The sequence below is a fragment of the Eulemur rufifrons genome, chromosome 7 (genome assembly GCF_041146395.1).
Source record: "Eulemur rufifrons isolate Redbay chromosome 7, OSU_ERuf_1, whole genome shotgun sequence".
NCBI lineage: Eukaryota > Metazoa > Chordata > Mammalia > Primates > Lemuridae > Eulemur > Eulemur rufifrons.
Window position 1 is genome coordinate 157,307,760 of NC_090989.1, and position 19,076 is coordinate 157,326,835.

Consider the following 19,076-nt stretch of genomic DNA (forward strand, 5'->3'; position numbering starts at 1 on the left):
TGAGATGGTGGGCCAGGAAGCTTCATATCTCTAGAGATCCCTCTTGTATTATTTTTCACAAAGTAAAAAATTTTCACAAAGCTGAAGCCCACAGACCCTAACCCCAGGATCCCAATACCCAGATCTTCACTTTAAGCACTATTCTTCACTAAAAGAAAGCAGGACTTTTTGGAGAAATGGCTGAATTCAGGGCTAAGACAGGGAAATGCTTCTTGACCCCCCAAATAAGAAACTGCTCAAATAATGACAGAGACATACCAAAAGGATACATTAGCCAGCTTAAAGGGGTACCCACTCACCAAATCTAGGGCAGTTTCAGCAACAAAATAAATAAAAATAGTAAAGGATTATAACCCATTGAACAAAATCAGAACAAGGAGTCCACACTGACATGCATACCTACCTATACACATACATACCCAAATGGATGAAAATGGAAAGCTCTTTCCATAGTAGAAAGTCAATTTAAAAATGTAGCAGAAGTTTGAAAAACACTATTTGCTAACCATTGGAGTAATAAATGTTTCAAATAAAACTTACCAATGGATGCTACGAATAGTGAGTCAAAGTTTAAAGAGTAATGGGATATTTTCATAATCTCTAAGTATCTTCCCACGAGATTCTAATTAATAAAAAAGGGGGAAAAATACTTTCACAATGGAAAAACCTGGCATATACCAAACTAATAAAGTGATGGAAGTTAATATCACCAGGAACAGGACAAATCAACAGCATGTATATCCTGACATAATGCACTGAAAGGACACAGCTTCTGTATTTTTCCTACCCAAAGTACAAAATCTGAATATAAGGAAACATCAGACAAACCCGAATGGTGGGAAATTCCACAGAATAAGTGGCCTGTACTCTTCAAAAATGTCAGGACCAAAAAAGACAAAGACAAAGAAAATTAAAGAGACATGGCAACTAAATGCAATGTGATCCTGGACTGGATCCTAGACCAGGAAAAGAAACAGGGTGCAATGACCATTACTGGGACCAGGATATAATGAACATTGGGAAAATTGGCCTGTATCTTTCAAAACTCCAAAATCATAAAAGACAAAGCCTGAGGAACTGTTTCAGGTTAAAGGAAACTTATAAGACATGACAACTGAATATAATACACGACCTAGGATTTTCTTTTATTAAAAAACAGTTATTGGAACAATTGGCAAAAACTGAATAAGGTCTGTAGATTAAATAATATTGTTATATCAAAGATAATTTCCTGATTTTGATATTTTACTGCACTCATGACTGCCTTGTTTATAGAAATACATTAAAGTATCTATGAGTAAAAGGCCATCATGTCTAAAACTGACTCTCAAATGGTTCATTAGAAGAGCATATTTGGGTCGGGGAGAGGGGATAAATCAAATGTAATAAAATGTCTACATTTGGGGAAACCTGACAAAACATTTCCAAGAATTTTCTGTACTATTCTTGCAACTTTTCTGTAAATCTGAAATTATATCAAAATAAGAAGTTAAAAGAAAAATATAAAAAGTCTGGTATTTTCTTAAATCTGTAGTCTCTCTTACCTTTCCCCATCTTTATCTCACCCTTCTCTTTCTTTTGCCTTTATTGTCTCTCCCCTGCTTAATTTGGATTCTACTCCAAGTTGGGCTCCTTCCTGGAATGGAGCTTCAGTTGGTTCATTTTAAGAGTTCATAGTTCCCAGATTGCTTGGGGGTAAGAGGAGAGAGGACAATAAAAACAGAAAGAGAATCAACAGCACATCAATCTGGCTCAACATACTTAAAAACAACCAGACCTACAAGTCTCAAACTCAGAGCGTATCACAGTCTTAAAGGATGATAAGCCACTGATGTTCCCTATGAGCATCATAAAAACCTGAGACTTCATGAAGTACACAAGATAATTTTAAAAGATATGGAAATGTGCATTATTCTTTATAAATATTTTCATTCAAAATGCTAACCTAGAAAAGTTGGATAAGCCTATGTGCTTGGGAGACTGAAAACTTCAAGGCTGTTTTCTTATAGCAATATCATATCATGTCTAGATAGGAGGTATTTTATTACCTTCTGGAGCTTCAAGGGTCTTCTTATTCTGTGCACACCATCCAATGGGGTAGAGATCAGCCTTCCTGATGTCACACCAGAAATCTGCTCTCCGGTCATCCCCATAGCCATCATAGCGGAGAAGGAGCAACTGCTCACAGGCGGTAATGATGGTAGCAACCCAGTAGGTTTCAGGATCTGTTCTCACAACCACCTCCAGCTTCATCCCAGGGGCAAATCCATTTTGCAAACGTATGTCCACCTGAACAGGGAAATATGGTTAAGCACCAGGCAAGTATCTTAAGTGAGCATTTCTCGTTCGTTTTTAACACTTAAAATTCTGAAGTACTAAGTGCCATAATACCTTCTCAAGACAAACCTGAGAAATTTCAATTCTAACTCATAGGAGTGATCCAAACAAAAAGAAGGAATCACAATGCTGCTATGTTCCATCTGACAATGAAGGAACTCAATATTTTCACCAAAGCAGCCTATTATGATTATAGAAAATGTTTTCTATTAAGTATATAAATTACTAAATAGACACCATTTTAGTAGCCCTCAACACATTATTTTCAACAGTGATTTCAGGATCACTCAATAGAAAATTCATGAGGCTAGAAAAGGGAAAAATAAAAATAAGCTGTAATAACAAATTAGTGTAATATCTACTGTACACAGGGAGCCATATTTCCCAGTTTCTCTAAAATGGTCTATATTTCCATCAGTTATCCTTGAATAATTATTGATAATGTCCAACCTTTCTCTCTCAGAGTGTTCTAATTTAGATGAAGAAGTATATGGTCACAAAGGTACAGTAATATTAGCAAGTCTGGAACTACTTTATGTGTACGCTAAGATTAAATAAATAAATATACTGTGGACAATGAGAGCTAGGTTTCTCACTGCGACAGAAAGAAGTTACAAACAAGGAAAGGGGAAGACCAGAATGAACCCTGTGGTGCTGGACTGGAATCAGAGGTACCTAAATGAGGACAGAATAATTGAAAGATTGATGGATGGATGAACAGATAAAAGTTAATAAACACAGAGACAGAAAAAAGTAAAGATGTATATTATGTGTTTATATGTAAATATACATATATTTCCTACCTCTGTGAAATGAGAGGGACATGAATAATGATATCCAGTAGCAATAAGCAAATTTAGAGTCCAAATTTTGATTTCTAAATACCATCTTCCAATACAAAAGAACAAGGGCTTCATGGAAAAATGACTTATTCCAATTCTAGGGTAGGGGAAATATAGTAAGAACCTGGAATATCTCATGATGCCAGAAAGTAAGGAAATGATCAAAAAATGATGGGGGCATGTTGAAAGGACACAGAAAGACAACCAGAAGGATCTCCCACTGGCCACATTTGGGACAATCTGAGCAACAAAATAAATGAGAGTAATGGATTATAATTTATATATTTAAACAAATATCCATGAGTCCACACTGATAAAAGTAAACAAAGAGGGAAGAGGGGACAGATCTTCCTTAGAGTACAAAATCAATTAATAAATACAGAAAAAAATAATGGAAATAGAAAATCACCAGTATATAAACACCATAGAAATAAGCATTGCAAGCAAGAATCATTGTTGGATGCTAAAATACTATGATGAGAAACAGGATATTTACATAATCTCAAAGGTTCTCTCGGTAAGATTCTTATTAATTGCAAAGGGGAAAACAGTAACAATCCAGTGAACAAACCTGGCAGATACCACTTTAACTAAATGATCAAAGTTAACATCACCAATCCTAAGACATCAATATCAGGTACCCTTGATATCATACAAGATATGCACATCATCATTCCTATAACATTATTGTCAAATCTGCACAAACTCAATCCAGTCATGAGAAAAAAGCAAATTCAAATTGAGGAATATTCCACAAAATAACTGACATGCAATGGAGGCTCTCCAAAAGTGTCAAGTCCATGAAAGACAAAGAATAAGGAACTGTGATACACTTGAGGAGACCATGGAGACATGACAAATAAATGCACATGGCGATCACAACCACCAGAAAGTGAGAGTGGAATCCTGGAAAAGAGAGAGCCAGAAAGACAAAGTCCCACATTCTGTGTAAAACTTCTTTCCTGCTCTAGTCACTATCTTGTTCTACTCCTGAAAGGTAACCACTATCCTGGTGGAATACTGCCTGTGTTTTGTCACTATGTTAGTGAAATTATACTGTATGGATATTCTTCTTAAGTGGAGCTTCTCTTGCCAAACATTGCTTATGTTTCATGCAACAGTAGTTTATGTCTTTTCGCTATTGTATAGTATTTCACCATACAAATATGCCACAATTTATTCTTTCTACTGCTACTAATACTAGGCATTTGGGCAGTTCACAGTTTTGGGAGGCTACAAATAATGGTGCCATGAACATTTTATGCATGTCCCTTGGTGCATACATAATACAAGAATTTCTGTAAAAGATACAACCAAACTGTTTTCCAAAGTAATTGCATGAATTTATTTTCCCAATAGTGTACAAGAAATCCTTTTGCTCTATTCTAACCAACATTTTTGTTTTTTCAGTCTTTTTCATTTTTAACCATTTTAGAAAGTGCATCATATATTTTACTGTGATTTTAATTTGTAGTATCTGAATGTTATTAAAGTTGAGAATCTTTACATTTATTAGCCATTTAGAGTTGTTCTTTTGGGAAATGCCTAAGTTCCTTACACATTTTTTTAATTCATTCTATATATTGAATATTAGTTCTTTGACATTTATTTGCATTGCAAATAGCTTCTCATTTTCATGATGGTGTTTTTTGATGAACAGAACTTTATTTAATGTAGTCCAATTCATCAATATTTTTCCTTTAAAAAATTAGTGCTTTTTCTATCTTTTTAAACAAATCTTTCTTTACTCCTAGATGTCATAACGATGATATGCTATATTATTTTCCATAAGCCTTTCTTTTTTGTTTTTTTGAGACAGGGTCTAGCTCCATTGCCCAAGCTGGAGTGCAGTGGCAACATCATAGTTCACTATAATCTCAGATTCCTGGGCTCAAGCCATACTCCCACCTCAGCCCCCTAAGTAACTGAGACTACAGGTGCACCTGGCCCCCATACACAGAGATTAATTCCAGGTGGATATTAGTTCTCAACGTGAAAGACTTCTTGGCCAGGCATAGTGACCTATGCCTGTAATCCTAGCACTTTGGGAGGCTGAGGTGGGAGGATTGCTGGGAGCCCAGAAGTTGGAGACCAGCTCTGGGCAACATAGTGAGACCCCATCTCTACAAAAAAATTAGCCACATGTGGTGGCATGCACCTGTAGTCCTAGCTATTCAGAAGTTGAATTAGGAGGACCTCTCAAGCCCAGGAGTTCAAGGCTGAAGTGAACTATGATTGTGCCATTGCTCTACGCCTGGGTGACAGAGCGAGACCCTGTCTCAAAAAAAAAAAAAAAAAACAATCTCTGTGTATGAAGTTAAATACGGGTCAGGTTTTAATTGTTTCAATATGCATATACAAGTAAACTAGCACCTTTCTCAACTACTATAAATCACAACCTTTCTTATAAATTAGGTATCCCTACAAAAGTGGATCTGATTCTGGTATGTCTTTCATTAGAGTAGCACTACACTGTCTTTATGAAATTTGGTATCTAGTACAGCAAGTTTTCTTGTTTTGTCTTATTCTTTAGGTGTGTCTGGCTATCCTTGGTCCTTTATATATTCATATAAACTTTGGAATCAGCTAGTCAATTTCTACCTAAAATTTAATTTTGGGGGATTTGATTTGGTTATAGTAAATATACAGATTTATTTAGGGACAACTGACATATTTACAATCAATAGTGACTCTCTCACTGCATGAACAAGATATAGCCTTTCGTTTACATAGGTCTTTAATGATTTGGAGTTTCTTTGCAAATTTTTGTTACATTTAATCGTAGACATTTGATGTTTTTGATGTTACTGTATTTTCATTTAGTTCAAAATATTTCTAAATTTTCTCTTGAGATTTCTTCTTGACCTATGTGTTATTTGGAAGTGTACTGTTTAAGTAACCGAGGATTTTCCAGCTACCTCTCTGTTACTGATTTCTAGTTTAGTTCCACTGTGGTCTGAGAGCAGACAATGTATGATTTCTATTCTTTTAAATTTGTTAAGGTGTGTTTTATGGCCCAGAATGTGGTTTATCTTTGTGAACACTCCATGTGAGCTTGAGAAGAATGTGTATCCTACTGTTGCTAGATGAAGCCGTCTACAGATCCCCAGCATATCCAGTTGACTGATGATGTTACCAAGCTCAACTGTGTCCTTACTGATTTTCTGCTGCTGGATCTGTCCATTTCTGAGAGGAGGGTATTGAATTCTCCAACTATAATAATTGGATTCATCTGTTTCTCATTGCAGTTCTGTAAGTTTCTGCCAAATGTATTCTGATGCTCTGTTGTTAAATGCATACATGTTAAGGACTGTTATGTCTTCTTGGAGAATTGCCTCTTTATTATTGGAGAATTACCTCTTTATTATGTAATGTCCTTTTTTATCTCTGATAAGTTTCCTTGTTTTGAAATCAACTCTTTCTGAAATTAATATAGCTACTCCATCTTTCTTTTGATTAGTGTTAGCATGATATCGCTCTCTCTATATATTTACTTCTTTCTCCATCCAATTGCTTTTCTATTAAAAGTGATTCTCTTATAGACAACATATAGTTTCGTCCCATTTTTTGATCCACTCTGACAAGCTCTGTCTTTTACATGGTGCATTTAAACCACTGACGTTCAATAGCTGGATTAATATCTACCATATATGTTATCTGTTTTCAATTTACTGCCTTGTTCTTTGTTCTTATTTTTGTCTTCTACTCTTTTTTTGGCTTCTGTGGTTTTAAATGGGCATTTTATATGATTCTATTTTGTCTTCTTTCTTAGCATATCATTTATATTTCTTTTTTACTATTTTAGTGATTGCCCTAGAGTTTCCAATATACGTTTAAATTAATCAAAGTCCACTTTGAAATAACAGTATACCACTTCACAGGTAGTGTGAGTACTGAATAATAACAAAATAATTCTAACTCCCCCCTCCCATCACTCATAGCATTGCTACCATTTCATTTATACATAGGCATATATTTATACATAATTGAATATATTGTTGCTGTTATTTTGAACAAACTGTAGCATTAGTTCAATAAAGAATAAGAAAAGTTAAACATTTTATTTTACCTCTTAAATCCTTCTCTAACACTCTTTATCATTTTTTCTTTTTTTTCCTTCCTCAGAAACTATGCAAGCAAGAAGAGAGTAGAGTGGTATATTTAAAGCAGTGAAAGCAAAAAGCCACCAATTTAGAAATTCTGTATCAACCAAAATTATCCTTAAAAAGTGAAGGAGAGGCCAGGCATGGTGGCTTATGCCTGTAATTCTAGCACTCTGGGATGCCGAGGTAGGAGGACTGCTTGAGGCCAGGAGCTTGAGACTAGCCTCAGAACAAAAGTGAGACCCCACCTCTACAAAAAATAGATTAGCAAGGCGTGGTGGAGCACATCTTTACTCTGAGTTACTCAGCAGGCTGAGGCAGAAGAATCACTTGAGCCCAGGAGTTTGAGGTTTCAGTGATCATACCACTGCACTCTAGTCCAGATGACAGAGCAAGACGCTGTCTCAAAAAAAAAAAAGGAAGAAGGGTCAGGCACAGTGACTCACACCTGTAATCCTAGCACTGTGAGAGGCCAAAGCAGAAGGATGGCTTGAGGCAAGCAGTTTGAGACTGGCCTGGCTAACACAGCAAGACACTGTCTCTACAAAAAACAAACAAAAAATTAGCCAGCCACAGTTGTGGGCACCTGTAGTCCCAGCTACTTGGGAGGCTGAGGCAGGAGGATCACTTTAGCCCAGGAGTTTGAGGTAGCTGTGAGCTATGATGACATTACTGCACTCTAGTTCCAGTGACAAAGCAAGACCCTGTCTCCACAAAAAAAAAAAAAAAGAAAAAAAAAAAAGTGAAGGAGAACTAAAGACTTTCTCAAACAAAAATTAAGATATTTTGTCACCAGTAGATCTGCCTTGAAAGAAATATTAAAAGAATTTCTTTAGAAAGAAGGAAAATAATATAGGTCAGAAACTCAGATCTACATGAAGAAAGGAAAAGCATTAGAGAAAGAATAAAAGAGGATGAAATAAAATCTTTAGCTGGCCTCAAACCCCTAGGCTCAAGTGATCCTCACCCTCCTGAGTAGATGGGACTACAAGCCCATGCCACTGTACCCAGCTATCTTTTCTATTCTTAATTAAACTTTCAGATAACAGTTTGTTCAAAATAATAATAGCAACAAAGTATTTGGTGATTATAGCTTATGACTATTACAGCTTATAAATTAATGGATGATAGCAATGTTGTAAGAGACATGAGGGAGGAAATGGGAACACTTTTGTATAAGGTTCTTACTTGCACTACCTGTGAAGTGATATAGTGTTACTTGAAAGAAGACCTGGGGGGGAAAAAGAGGACTTGGATTAGTTGTAAATGTGTATTGTAAAATCAAGGGCAATCACTAAAAAGATTTTTTTAAACAAGTAAAATGACATGCTAAGAGAACTGTGCTAAGTGAAATAAGACAGAAAAAAGGGACAAATATTGTATTATTCCGCTTACGTGAGGTACATAGAAAGTAGAATAGTGGTTACCAGGGACTGGGGGAAGGAGGAAATGGAAAGTTATTGCTTAATGTGTACAGTTTCTGTCTGAAATTATGAAAACAGTTCTGTTGGTGGTTGTATAACATTGTGAATATACTTAGTACCATTGAACTATATACTTAAAATGGTAAATTTTATGTATATTTTACCACAATAATTTTTTTAATTTAGTGGTTACAGAAGGGATTTCAATATGCATCCTTAATGTAGTCTACTTACCATTAATATTTTACGATTTCATGTATTGTATAAAGATCTTAAACCATATACTATCAAAGGTTCCCTCCCATCATATGTGCTATTGTAGTTACATGTGCTATAAATACACAATAAATTTCTACCATTTTTCCTTCAAAGTTATCTTTTAGAGATATTAAATTTAAAAAAAATGAACTTTATATCTACCTACTTTTATGCCACTTCCATCATTCTTTATTTCTTTGTATAGACCCAAGTTTCTGTCTGATATCAAATTCCTTCTGTCTTAAGAACTTCTATTAATATATTTTGCAGTGCACGCCTCCTAATAATAAATTTGCTTAATTTTTATTTTCCTTAAAAAAATAGTTTGTTTCTCTTTTACTTTCAGATGAATTTTTTCTTTAAGCAGATAAAATTTTTGCTGGATATAGAATTCTGGGTTGACAGGCTTTTTCTTTCAACACCTTAAAGATCTTACCCCACTGTCTCCTGGGTTGTAGAGTTCCTGAAAAGAATTTTGCTGTAATTCTTATCTTTGTTCTTCTGTCTGTAAAGGGACTTTTTTCTTCTAACTGCCTTCAAGATTTTCTTTCCAGTTTTCAGTAGTCTGAATATCATGTGTCCGGATGAGTTTCATTTGTTTGCATTCTCTGAGCGTCTTGGATCTGTCGTGTGGTATCTTTCTTTCCTTTGGAAAATTATCTGTCATCATCTTGTCAAATATCTCTTTCTCATTCTCTCTTTCCTTCTGAGATTCCAATTACAAATACATTAGTATTTTTGATATTATCCCACAGCCGTTGGGTGATTCAGTTTTATTTTTTATTTTTTATTTATTTTTTTTTTTGAGACAGAGTCTCACTCTGTTGCCCAGGCTAGAGTGAGTGCCGTGGCGTCAGCCTAGCTCACAGCAACCTCAAACTCCTGAGCTCAAGCGATCCTCCTGTCTCAGCCTCCCGAGTAGCTGGGACTACAGGCATGCGCCACCATGCCCGGCTAATTTTTTTCTATACATATTTTTAGCTGTCCATATAATTTCTTTCTATTTTTAGTAGAGGTGGGGTCTCGCTCTTGCTCAGGCTGGTCTCGAACTCCTGAGCTCAAACGATCCGCCCACCTCGGCCTCCCAGAGTGCTAGGATTACAGGCGTGAGCCACCGTGCCCGGCCGTGTTTCAGTTTTGTTTTGTTTTTTCCACTCTTTTTCCTCTTTGTGTTTCAATCTGTGCAATTTCTATTAATCTATCTTCAAATTCACTGATCCTTTCCTCAGCTGTATCAAGTTTATTGACAAGCCTGTCAAAGGTATTCAACTCTGGTATCATGTTTTTCATTTTTATTATTTCCATTTCATTTTTCCTAATAGTTTCCATCTCTGCTGCAATTTCTTTTCTGTTCATGCATAGTCTCCACCTATTCTGTTAGAACCTTTAACTTATTAATCACAGTTATTTAAAATTCTCTGATAGTTCCAACATCTGTCATATGAGTCTGGTCCTGTTGACTGCTTTGTCTTTGACAGTTTGCTGTTCTTCTCTTGCTTCTTTATGGGCCCCATAATTTTTGGCTGAAAGCCAAGTATCATGTATAAAACTGTTGAGACTGAGGCAAATGGTCTTTATACCTGGAAATGGACATGTTTTATCTTTTCGAGGGAAAAGATTAAGCCAGCCAAGACAGGAGTGGAGCTGGGTTTGGGTTTTGCTGTTGCTGTGGTTATTCATAGTGCACCATAGGCTTCCAATTCCTCTAGCATTATCTAATATTCAGGGTAGAGGCTCATTTTCCAGATGGGTTTTTTCCCTCAGTGTCTGCTGCTCCACCCTCAGATTTAGGTTTTCTCTTTTTGACTGCACCTCAAAGACCATTTCTCTCCATACTTCTGCCCCCCTGCAATAGACCGCTATTACTCAACACTTTCTAACTTGGTGGAGGGAGACAAACGGGGAGGGTCATTCTCTGAGATTCAGCCTTAGTCTTAGGGTCTGTGTCCCTGAGTCTTGAGGATGGGAAGGTCTCAGTGATCCTACCCCTTCCTCAACTGCAGGGGATTACTAATGCTCCAGCATGTATTCCTACCCCTCTCCCAGGGACAGAGGGCTTTTTTCCTTCTGTTCTATTCCCTGGGGTGCAATGGATCTTCACCTTTGCCCTGGGATTAATACAGTTTGTATTCCTTCACCTAAAAGCTAAAGCTTTTGTTCTAGAGCACTGAGGTTCAGCTTAGTGCCTTTCCCATAGAGGGTGCTACGCCTTTTACCAGAATGCACGAGGAAGGCTTTTTCATCTTAGTTTCTTCCTCCCTGCAAATCTAATTTATCTCTAATTCCTTCTTCAGCCCTGTTTTCCCTCCTTTCTGTGTTCTAAACTGGATTCTGTAAAACTCTTGCCCAAGGCCTACACACTCACATCCATGGATCTAGAGATCTGAGTTCTACCAGCTCTGCCTGACATCTGCTAGTCACAGGCATCTCATCTAAGAATTCGCCCACACCCATGCTTGATTTTCACTATATTTGGAAGCCCTTTGCCACACACTGTGATTCAGGTTTACAAATATTTCCTATGTTTAACAATGAAGAAGTATGCATTTGTTTTTCATTCTCCTTGTTGCTCTGTTATTCAAAGAGGAAAAGATGAAATTTCTTTCTTTAAAATGACATTTTTTGAACCAGAATTTTGGTAAAAGGATTTTTACTCCACTTGAACATCAGCATAAATAAATAAGCTCGGATAAATACATATCAGAATAGGAATAACATCAAAAACAAGAATTCAAAGGTATCACATAACCACTAACAGGCTTTCCGTGTTAAAAAAGAATATTGAAAACAATTACAGGTAGTAAAAAAAAATGAAAACAATTACAAAAGATTAACCAATGCAATATAAAATAAAATCCTTATCTGAAATATATAATTCTCACCACTTCAACTTAAGAGAAAGAACTAAGAAGTAACCAAAAAGTGCAGTTATTATGACTGAGTTTTTATATAAGGACAAACTAAAAATAGCAGGGCTCTTTAGCATATAAAGACAATAGCTAAAAGAATATGGTCCAACTTCACAAAATCATATAAAAAAATGAATGAGCATTAGTGTCTTCACAAATCCTAAAACGAAACAACTATGCCCTATTGAACATTACTATAGACTGAACTGTGTCACCCCAAAATCCATATATTCAAACTCTAATCCCCAGTGTGACTATTTTTGGAGACAGGCCCTTTATGGAGGTAGTATTAGTCCATTGGGAATTGTTACAACAAAATACCTTAGCCTAGATAATTTATAAACAACAGAAATTTACTGCTGACAATTCTGGAGCCTGAGAAATCCAAGATCAAGGCACAAGCAGAAGTGGTGTCCGGTGAGGGCTCAATTTCTGCTTCAAAGATGCACCTTCTTGCTGTGTCCACACATGGCAGAAGGGGCAAACAAGCTCTTCTCTTTTATAAGGGCACTAGTCCCATTCATGAGGGCAGAACCTTTATGACCTAGTCAGCTCCCAAAGTTCCCACCTCTTCATACCACCACATTTCAACATATGAATTTTGGGAAAGAGAAAAAAAGAAAAAAAAAAAAAAAAAAAAAGAATAGACCACAGCAGAGGTAATTAAGGTTAAATGAGGTCATAAAGGTGGCACCCCGATCCAACATGATTAGTGTCCTTATAATAAGAGCCACCAGAGAGGTCTGTCTCTACCATGTGAGGACACAGCAAAGTGGCAGCCATCTGCAAGCCAGGAAGAGAGCTCTCACCAGAAACCAACCACACGCTCTAATCTTGGACTTGCTGTCTCCAGAACTGTGAGAAAATAAAATTCTGTTGTCTAACCCATCTAGTCTACAATACTTTGTTATGGCAGCCCAATCAAACTATAACAAATATGAAGTAAGTAGTTTAAGAATCAATAATTTTAGTTCGAGACCAGCCTGAGCAAGAGTGAGACCCCGTCTCTACTAAAAATAGAAAGAAAGTATCTGGCCAACTAAAATATATATAGAAAAAAATTAGCCGGGCATGGTGGTGCATGCCTGTAGTCCCAGCTACTTGGGAGGCTGAGACAGTAGGATGGCTTAAGCCCAGGAGTTTGAGGTTGCTGTGAGCTAGGCTGACGCCATGGCACTCACTCTAGCCCGGGCAACAAAGCGAGACTCTGTCTCAAAAAAACAAAAAACAAAAACAAAAAAAAAAAGAATCAATAATTTTGTGTGTTTTAAGACAAAGTTTAGGGTGGAACAGATTAAAAACTAGGTCTAAGAAAAAAAGAATAAAAACTAGATCTAGACAAAACTTATTAATAAAATTTGGAATATTTGTTTACTAAAGTTATCATATAGGGCAAATATGTTGTCCAATGATAAAGCATTAACCTGGGTTGTTAAGGCATAAAACAAGGCTGCAGAGGCCTCCAATATGACCCAATGTATAACATCCTTATGTTTCTGCTCAATATGAGGGAAGGTAAATATTGTTATTAAAATCACTTTCAATGAGCAAACCAATAAATGCAACAAAGTAAATGTAATAAAGTACAAGAAAATAAATAATTTATGGGAAATTTTCGTGACAAAAATAAAAGAATATTCATGAAGGGTCAAAAAGACAAGTCCTGCTTTGAGTAGCAGAAAATATACAAAACCAAAAAGAATTTTAGAATATATCAAGTTTTATTAATGAGGTTGGTAGGAGGAAGGAAAAGGAAAAAGCTCTTAAATTCTTTCAAGTGCCCCAACTTACTAATAAAATAACTTTAAATTCGCTAATGATGGTTCATTGATTCAAAAGAAAGCGCTATAACCAGTAAAGCAAGAACAGTTATTGCTTACATGTTTAAAAGACCCATAGGGAACCGCTGTGGATCCTGTCTCTTCTAGGTAATCTTCCCAGCTTAATTCCACTTCTTCTACACCAGAGCCAGCATCTGGAATTAAAAACAAAACAAGACAGAAAGAGGTGAATCCCAATTAAGCTCAAGGTATAAAAACATAAACTTAGTAAATCTAACTTACAGAATTTACTTCACAGAAAGTTAAACTGATTTTGTACAAAAGAATTAAGTTTTTAAGAAAACGATAGGTTCCCTTAGTGTACTGATTATCAATGAATCTCAACTGAATAGTAGCTTAACATGCTGTGTCTGTTGCTGAAAAGGCATACAAATCTGGAGTTCGCCCAAATGGATCATACAAAGCAGTGGGAGTATAAACTATTACAATCACTGTGGACTGAAATTTAGTATTTAATGTCAAGCATTTTAGATACTTAGTAGCATTTCAAACTTGAATTTTCAACTTCATTCTAAGTATTCTCTAATTGAGTAAAAGATACTATTAGTCAATATTCTAGCTCAATTCAAAAAATGTATTATTATCCTTGCTTCCCTTGCTCTGTTTTACACCTTATATCCAATCCATGAAAGAATTCTATAGGCACTATCTTTAAAACGTATCCCAAATCTAATTACTTCCCACCATATCTATTGCTAGTGTCTAAGGCCTAATCAAAATATCTTTCACCTTTCAATCACACTTAAAAATAAAATCTAAAATCTGTGGAAGACTACAAAGGCCCTACATGACCTGACCCCTGGCTACCTACCCTTCTACTTTATCCCCAACCAGACTCTCACTGCTCACCACAATGAGTTTCTTGTCAAATTCCTCTTTAATTATGCTTTTCTGCAAAGCCTTTGCATTTGCTATTCCCTCAGCTCAAAAACTCACCTCCCAGAATCAATCATACTTCATTTCACTTAAGTCTCTACTCAAATGTTGCTTCTTCAGAAAGGCCTTCCATCAGTACCCATCTAAATGGGGCTCTGCTTCCATTTTCTTCATGGCATTCATTCCAGTATTCACTGACAGTATACCATATGTCTTTTTATCTTCCCTATTAGATCATAAGCTCCATGATGACAGAACTTTTGTTTTGGTCACTCCTATATCTCTATCACCTAGACTCTTAAAATACCTGGTATATAGTAGACATTCAATAAATACTTGTTGAGTGAGCAAAGATTCAAGTACTCCATAATCCAATAACCCCACTTCACATAAACTCCCTAAGAGCAGGGATGGGGGGTTTTGTTCACTATTATATCCCTCTGTCCAGAACAAAGCTTGGCACATAGCAAGTTCTCAACAAACAGTTGCTGAATGAGTACACCCTAGAGGAACCCATGCTTCACATGAACACAAAGAGGCAAATATAGGACATTCACCACAGCACTGTTTGTAACAGCAACAGACTGGAAGCCATCAGTAGGCGAATAGAGCAATTATGCTAATCTTTCAATGGAATGCTACTATATAGCAGTTGAAATGAATAAGCTAGTTAGTATTGACATTGGTAAGTCTCAAAAAAACATATCAAGCAGAAAAGGCAAGCACAGAATGAACACCACAGCTAGATACAATTCACACTTCAAAACAAACTTTGCAAGAATGTTTATGAATACATGCATATTAATAAGAGTATAAAAAGAAGGATGGAAAGAATATACATCAACTTCAACAATGTTACCTTTGAGGATAGAGAGAAGAAAACAGGATTAGGAAGGAGATATAAAAGAGGCTTAAACTGTATTATGTTTTATTTCTTTTTAAAAATGGAAACACATGAAAAGTTATTCAATATTACTAGTCATTGGGGAAATGTATATCAAAACTACAATAAAATGCCACTTCACGCACATTAGGATGGCTACTATTAAAAAAAGCAGAAAACAACAAGTGTTGGTGAGGACATGGAGAAATTGGAACCCTTGTGCACTGCTTGCTGGTGGGAAGGCAAAATGGTGCAGTCACTGTGGAAAACTATGTATCTTCCTCAAAATATCTTTTTAAATTAGCATATGATGCACTAATTGTACTTTTGCATACATGCCCAAAAGAACTGAAAGCAAAGGCTCAAACAGGTTATTTGTACACAAATGTTCTTAGAAGCAATATTCACAATAGCCAAAAGGTAGAAGCAATCCAAGTGTTCATCAACAAATGAACGGAAGAGCAAAATGTGATACATATAATAAATACAATGGAATATTACTGAGCCTTAAAAAGGAAGGAAATTCTGACAAATGCTCCAACATGGCTGAACTTTGAAGACATTATGCTAAGTGAAATAAGCCAGTCACAGAGTAAGATTCCATTTATATAAGGCACCTAGAGTAGCCAAATTCATAGAGACAGAAAGAAGAATGGCCAGGAGCTAGGGAAAGTGGAGAATGGGGAGTTATTGTCTAAAGAGTACAGAGTTTCAGTTTGGGAACACAAAGTTCTGAAGATGGTGGTGATGACTGCACAACAATGTGAATGTACTTAATGCCAATGAACTATACACTTAAAAATGGTTAAAATGGCCTGTAGTCCCAGCTACTCAGGAGGATGGGATAGCAGGATCACTTGAGCCCAGCAGCTCGAGGTTGCAGTGTGCTATGATTGTGCCTGTGAATAGCCACTGCACTCCATCCTGGACAACAGAGTAAGACCTCATCTCTTTAAAAAATAAAAAATAAAAAATAAAAAATAAAAAATAAAAAAAATGGTTGGCCAGGCGCGGTGGCTCACGCCTGTAATCCTAGCACTCTGGGAGGCCAAGGTGGGCGGATTATTTGAGCTCAGGAGTTCGAGACCAGCTTGAGCAAGAGTGAGACCCCATCTCTACTAAAAAAATAGAGGCCGGGCGCGGTGGCTCACGCCTGTAATCCTAGCACTCTGGGAGGCCGAGGCGGGTGGATCGCTCGAGGTCAGGAGTTCGAGACCAGCCTGAGCAAGAGTGAGACCCGTCTCTACTGAAAATAGAAAGAAATTATATGGACAACTAAAATATATATATACAAAAAATTAGCCGGGCATGGTGGCGCATGCCTGTAGTCCCAGCTACTTGGGAGGCTGAGGCAGTAGGATCGCTTAAGCCCAGGAGTTTGAGGTTGCTGTGAGCTAGACTGACGCCACGGCACTCACTCTAGCCCGGGCAACAGAGTGAGACTCTGTCTCAAAAAAAAAAAAAAAAAAAAATAGAAAGAAATTATATAGACAGCTAAATATATATATAGAAAAAAAATTAGCCGGGCATGGTGGCGCATGCCTGTAGTCCCAGCTACTCGGGAGGCTGAGGCAGGAGGATTGCTTGAGCCCACGAGTTTGAGGTTGCTGTGAGCTAGGCTGACGCCATGGCACTCACGCTAGCCTGGGCAACAGAGTGAGACTCTGTCTCAAAAAAAAAAAAAAAAAAAAAAATGGTTAAAATGGTAAATTTTACATATGGACATTTTACCACATTAAAAAAAATGGAAACAAATATTAGACAATGTCAATATTAATTAAATATTCATGCTAGTTACATGGCTGTTTATTGTATTCTTTTCCATATGTTTTATGTATTTGAAATTTTTTTATTAGAAATACAAGGCAACAAAGACTACTTTGAGAACATCCTAGAACTATAAGCCAGTAGAAACTCAATTTCCATTACTAAAACATAACAAGACTGGGTATTCATGGTTCTTAGCAAGGACTCTAGTCCCTTAAACAGCATGCTAATTTAAAAATAAAAAATAAACAACAACAATAAAAGTGATCAATCAACTAAAATCCCTCATACATTAAAAAGTACTAAAACTGAGGCCAGGTGCAGTGGCTCATGCCTGTGATTTCAGCCCTCTGGGAGGCTTGAGGCCAGAAGTTGAAGACCAGCCTTGGCAACATAGTAAGACTCCATCTCTACAAAAAATTTAAAAATAATAATTAAAAAAGTAAAAATAAAAACTACTAAAAATGATAAGAAACAAGACTAATGATCTGATGGAATGATGAATGAAATATATGAAAAGAGAGTCTATCAAAAAGAAATGCAAGTGATCCTTAAATATATGAAAAGATACACAAATTTTCTCATTTTAAGAAAAATGCAAATTAAAACTACACTGAGATATCAGATTAGAAAACATTCCAAAGTTTGACAACATACTGTATGGTGAGGCTATAGTTAAACAGTTAAAGCATAATGACACAACCTCTGTGGAAGAAAACTTGGCAATTATCTAGCAAAATTACATGTGTATTTACCTTTTGATCCAGCAATCCCACTTCCAGGAATCTATACCAAAGATATTCTGGCAAAAATACCAAAAGATGTATGTACAAAGCTATTCTTTGCAGCACTATTCGTAATACCAAGACTGGAAATAACGTCAATGTCCATCAATGAGGAAACGGTTGAATAAATACAGCACGCACATCCAGTACTACACAGCTGTAAAAAGCTGTAAGAACAATCTCTGTATACTAATGTGGAATAATCTACAAAATATACTGCTAAGTGAAACCACACTGCGGAGCAGTTTTTTGGTATCACTACTTTTTGTATAAGATGGGAGAGATAATAAATAGTATATATGTACATACTCACATAAAAAAATGTTAGGTCGGGTGCAGTGGCTCACGCCTGTAAAGTAATCCTAACACTCTGGGAGACCGAGGCGGGACAATTGGTTGAGCTCAGGAGTTCTAGACCAACCTGAGCAATAGGAAGACTCCGTCTCTACTAAAAATAGAAAAAATTAGCCGGGCATGGTGGCACACGCCTATAGTCCTAGCTACCCAGAAGGCTGAGGCAAGAGGATTGCTTGAGTCCAGGTTTGAGGTTGCAGTGAGCTATGATGATGCCATGGCACTCTAGCCTGGGCAACAGAGTGAGACTATGGCCTCAAAAAAAAAATTGTTAATATTTTTATAAATTAACAACAGAAGAAAAAGTTAAAAAGCAATAAAATTGGTTATGTATATGGAGGAGAAAAAGGAGCAATAGTATCAGTTTGAAAGTAGAAATCTTATGACCTTGGAAGTACATAGATACTTTATACAATTTAGAAATAATTAAATCAGAAGAAAAAAAATTCTAAAAATTACAAAGAAGCTGAAACACATGAGCCTAACTGGTGGTGGCAAAACCACAAAGAAAATAAGATTCCTTTAAATCATATTAAAAATTCAATACTCTGGGCTAGGCATGATAGCAGCACTTTGGGAGGCCAAGGTAAGAGGATTGCTTGAGGCCAGGAGTTCAAGATCAGCCTGGGCAATACAGTGAGATCCCATCTTTACAAAAAAATTTTTTTTAATTAGCTGGCATGGTGGTACCTGCGGT

At 36.5% G+C, this 19,076-nt stretch overlaps 1 protein-coding gene across 8 annotated transcripts in view; it reads right to left on the bottom strand.

The window, feature by feature from the left end:
* The window catches only part of SFMBT1 (Scm like with four mbt domains 1), a 129,804-nt gene that overhangs the window by 36,911 nt on the left and 73,817 nt on the right, over positions 1 to 19,076 (bottom strand). For all 8 annotated transcript variants that reach the window (XM_069475887.1, XM_069475880.1, XM_069475882.1 and 5 more), the window contains 2 exons: positions 13,754 to 13,848; positions 2,049 to 2,289 (listed from right to left, as the gene is read on the bottom strand). In XM_069475887.1, the coding sequence (XP_069331988.1) occupies positions 2,049 to 2,289; positions 13,754 to 13,848 (336 nt within the window). The remainder of the gene's footprint in view (positions 1 to 2,048; positions 2,290 to 13,753; positions 13,849 to 19,076) is intronic.